Raw genomic sequence first — 4,862 nt, 5'->3', positions numbered from 1 at the left:
CCGGTGCCGAGGTAACATACAGTGTTGTATATATGCTGTACACTGTGTACCTCGAGGCGCTTAATCTAGCACCAGGAATATATATATATTTATATATATGAAAGAAAAAAAAAAAAAGAAAATGCTGTGCATACAGCTGGTCGGTATGTTTGACCCCACTGTATTTATTATATATAACATAGACGGCAACTTCGTTGTGTTTCAAAAGTAAATTCACCTCAGCTCCGGGCGTCGAGTCCACGAGACCCCATCGCTGTATTTCCGTGGAGATGAAGATAAATGGCAGCAATGAATATGCAGCTCCCTCTCTGTGAACTGAAAAATGTATAGAAAGCATAGAATACTTGTGAACAATGGTGTTCAATACACTGTCGTGTCGTGTATGCAGTCCCGCATGTATACTTAATCCCTTCTTTTCACGTATATTCTTCTGTATACGCATAAAGTTTCCACGCACAGTACTGTACAACCATGTGGTACGATACTGGAGCATGAACACACGCATCCACAGAACACCGTCGGCCATGGCCATGTCCAGGTTTCTCATTGAGAACTTTTATCTGTTTCCGTTCCCCCCTATACACGAATTTATGAGTATGTTGTTGCAAGTCTTCCGCCGCTCCAGTTTTCCCTCGTTGCATGTGAAACGTCCATCACCCCTTGTCCGTCTTCTGTGCTCCTTGGGATCCTCTTGGCACCACCAAGGTAATCCCCACATTCCGCAGCCTCTGTTTTCCGCTGTGCGAGCCAACTCTTCTAACCTTTTTTTCTGTTCTTTGCCTCCGTATTTCACTTTTACTGACGCCGCACAATAAACGCGCGCGAGGCCCCTGCGCAACATCTCCTCGCTGGCATCTATCAGACCCCGGATGTGATTGTACACCATCCTCCTCATACACCCCAACAGAAGCTGCTGCAAGTTGCCTGATCTTGCTTTGCGGATTCTATGAACGATGGAAACCACGCCACGCACCCCCGTGCACTGCGGCAGATCCGCCACACTACCGAAATCTCTAATATAGAGGCACCGTAATTCCGTCGATAGAAGAGAAAAGAAAGCAGCATGGGAAGCGGCACCGGTGTGCAGACTATCCGATACAGCGGGGATAAAAATACGCGCTACAAGCCGCTCAAAGCAATCACTCCCCAGCTCCTCTACCAGTACAACCCTCCCCAAGACCAGCTCTGACATTGCCCGCCCAGCCGCTACGCCCAGCGGTTGCCCCCCTTCATCCAGCTGTTCACTCCCGTAGGTGAGGTGTGCCCCGACAGACAAAACAGCCCGACCCGTGTAAGGTTTTAACCCCCCTCTCGCCACCTCTGGCGTGTCTATGGCATAGACGGTAGTTAGAATGAAGCGCTTGTCCGCGTCCTTCACAGCTACACTCTTCTCTCCATCACCCCATGACTCCAGTTCTGANCTTATAGAGCGTCTCTCATTCTCGTGCATAAGCCTATGCACATGTTCGTCTGACAACACAGGGGCCAAACGTACTGTATCCCCATCTACAACTCTCGTGACAAGTGCAGCAAAGAAGCGCCCCCCGTTCTCCTCCTTAGCCGTTGATTTTCCGTCGCCATTGTCGCCTGAAAGATACTGCAACATCTGTGCAAGGAGTAGAGCTGGGAAAGCACTCTCTTCTCCGCTGAAACGAGGCAAATTCCCCTCCTCGTCAAGCCGAAGATCCTTCAGTACATCTCGCCGAAGTTGCCATACCCCTTGGCGTGCTTTCCTGGCTCGTTCTTGCAACGCCATCAGATGCTGATACCGACAATTCCCCCATCTTCCCCCCTGTGGTTTCTGAATTCCTTTTTCTCCCCCGACAGAATCTAACCATGCCAGCCCGCGCTGCATCATAACATCGGCTACACTAACCACAGCCATGAGTGGAGGGCAAGTACTGTAGTCGAATACAGCTCCGGTAAAGTACCCCAATATTTCGGTAGATGCAGAACATCCTTTTTTTAATATAAGTTTCTTCACAAGTGTCACCAGACGGTCCCATGAACTCAGCGACGCCTCCTGTTCCGTCGTCTCGAGCTCATGAACAGTCTGCAATGCCCGCGACGCTTTCTTTGCCAAACAGCTGTACAGTTGCTCTGCCTCCTNCCAGCACGAGGTCGGCAAGCGAAGCTGCAGCGGCCACCCCCAGAGGCTCCCCCGCTGCATCCAGATGTTCGCTGCCGTAGGACCTCGACGACGAAGAACCACCTACACTCGTCACTGGTGTGTCATCCAGTTTCGCCTTTGGCACGGTTATGCCCGCAAGCTGAAACTGCCTTGCCTCTACATCCCTCACTCCCCGGCTCACATAGCCTACTTTACTCTGCGGGGGGCTCTCGAGGTCCACATAAGTTTTTGACGGCACTTTCAGTGAAAGGATTACAGACGGAACTTTCCTCGCCTCTTCATCATCCACTCGCGAGTCAAGGTCCTCACAGCTCGTCAGCGGAACACAGTCGACAGTCCGCCCATCTATAACCTCAGCAATCAAAGCCGCATGGAAAGTGCTTTCTCCATCCTCCGCCTTGGTGTTAACATACTCTATTCCCAATCCCTCCAATTCGATGTCTCTACAGTTCAGCAACTGGGCCAGCTTCAATGCAGGCAACTCGAATTCGTGCTCTTTATCTCCCCCACCCATGGTATGCACATCTCGGCTTGCCTTAGTGGGCATTCTAATCAGGGTCAAATTCAATTATGTATAGACAAAAACACCAACAATAAAACCAAAGAACTGCTGGCAGATAAAACCAAAGAAGTGCTGGCAATGGTCAACGGTCAGTGTCCGCAAGGCTGAACACNGAACTGCTGGCAGATAAAACCAAAGAAGTGCTGGCAATGGTCAACGGTCAGTGTCCGCAAGGCTGAACACCTGAAACAGCCTGCGTCGTGCTGTCGCCCAAAAAAAAATGCACAGAAAGAACTGCAACTGTTTAGAATCCCTTTATCTTTTTACCTGTGGAGAAGCTTCATTAATTTTAAGGAGTTAAAGCAAGAGAAAAATACCTTCTGCTCGCCTCACATAAGAAACCTCTGTCTCGGTGCAGCGACGCGGGAGACGTGCACGCACCGTCGCGCACGAGCGCCACTGGAGTGGCTGGGATTGACCATAGTCAGCGATAGTGTAAGAGTAAGGTATATATTATATATATAATAATAGATATATTATTTGAAATCTTAGGATTTCTCGATTAAAGTATAAGTAGAATTTAATAATATTAATAGAATTATAGATGTATTAGGAGTTAGAGCTCTAGAGCCGGGCCAACACGACACCTTGACCTGTGTGCACCTCGTTCTGAATGGCTGGCCTGCTCGCACTGGCGAGGGAAGCAGATACTAAACAGGAGAGAGATTTCGGTGGAGTTTACCATCAAAAGTTCTGTAATTTGGGGATTTTCATTGAATTTAATATTAACTTGACGTTATTTCGGTAATTTTCATGTAGATCCATTGACAGGGNGGGATTTTCATTGAATTTAATATTAACTTGACGTTATTTCGGTAATTTTCATGTAGATCCATTGACAGGGAGATCAAGAGAGCGACGTAGACACGCCTATATTATAAAACTATATAATACTGGTATTTTAACACTGTGTTACAACGCGAGCCACAGTGACCTCAGATGATATTTCATAGAGTTATTTCAAGTTTCTATTGCAGTATAAGAATTCCTGTAGGGTTTGGCGGCAGTTCATAGAAAACATTTGTAGTAAGAGAATGCGAACGAGATGATCGATACGGTCTTTCTATGGCTTAGGTCTTAGGGTTTAGGGTCTGGCTGTTTGTTTACCTGGCGTATCTTTGCATTTATAATTTATTCTTTAAAGTTTAGTTAATTGTTGGTCGTTTATCATTACCTCTCACTCCTCTATAAATGATTATTCATTCATTAGGGTTTAGGGTTTAGGGTTTGTGGCGGGGGTCGTCGATCTCAGTGGAAGGCCGTAGAGAGATGAAGTAAGGGGAAATTCTGAGTTAAGTGTTTCTAAAAACAGCTGACCTCTACTAAACTGTCTGCGCGTCCTGGACAAGGCCGTCGAAGGGCCTGAGGCTGGTGAGGAGATGAATCGCAACTCACCATACTACACCTGCTGCAACAAGGCAAATCCACATGCAGGTGCACCCAAGCCCCCTGCTGATGCATGCATTAACATTGTAGGTAATTGGTGAGTGCTTATTTGGCCATCAGTAGCCGACGTGCACGCAAGCGGGAAAATCTCTACAAGCTACGGAGAGGAGATGCTACTGGTGCTGACTTGAGTCCACCTTCCTAGTCTGACGATACACGCTTGGATGGAAATAAAACAGCAGCCCATTGAATTAAATGTTAACACTATCCTCAAGAGCAAGATATCTGCGGCTTCAGTCACACGATATTATGTAGGCGTCCTCTATTAACATTGTTGTTGATGCGTATAGGGCCTCAACAAGTCGCTCACCCCGAGCTAAAATTCTTATATTTATTGGTTTATGCCAGTAACCAAAGAACCTAACCGGAGAAGCGTTGCATAGAGCGCGTCAGCATCGGCGGCGACGCAACTAGAAACTGTACAGCTGCGGGGAAGCAAGCAGGAATCTGTCTAGAGAAAAATAAGGAATTATAAAGTGGATGTTGAGATAAGTGTATAATTTTTAAAATCATACAGATAAATGCAGAACCTTATGTCACAGCCATTTGTTCAATGCGCCGAGAAAATACTAGCCGGTAAGACTCTCTACTAGCTGGAACACCTGCTGCCCCCACGTCTTCCTCGTTTCCCCCTAACATTCAGCTATCTTTAGAAAGTTGAAATATCGTTTTCTGTTCCAGTGCACCCTATGTGACTCCAAAACCAGTGCACTGATGAATGCG

General features: G+C 47.1%; 2 protein-coding genes across 2 annotated transcripts; both read right to left on the bottom strand.

The window, feature by feature from the left end:
* Positions 1 to 556: 556 nt before the first annotated feature.
* Positions 557 to 1,885, bottom strand: EMH_0072250 (uncharacterized protein; the record flags this gene model as incomplete). The annotated part of the gene is given in 2 exon segments (XM_038022692.1): positions 557 to 1,420; positions 1,424 to 1,885. Coding segments are annotated over 2 exon segments (1,326 nt in total).
* A 157-nt stretch (positions 1,886 to 2,042) lies between these two features.
* On the bottom strand, positions 2,043 to 2,678 carry EMH_0072230 (uncharacterized protein; the record flags this gene model as incomplete). Its single annotated transcript, XM_038022691.1, is given in 2 exon segments — positions 2,043 to 2,109; positions 2,113 to 2,678. Coding segments are annotated over 2 exon segments (633 nt in total).
* Positions 2,679 to 4,862: the final 2,184 nt, after the last annotated feature.

The sequence above is a fragment of the Eimeria mitis genome, genomic scaffold (assembly GCF_000499745.2).
Source record: "Eimeria mitis Houghton genomic scaffold, Emh_scaff4074, whole genome shotgun sequence".
NCBI classification, from domain to species: domain Eukaryota; phylum Apicomplexa; class Conoidasida; order Eucoccidiorida; family Eimeriidae; genus Eimeria; species Eimeria mitis.
Note: the sequence above shows the minus strand (reverse complement) of the source record. Positions and strands in the feature narration are given on the sequence as shown.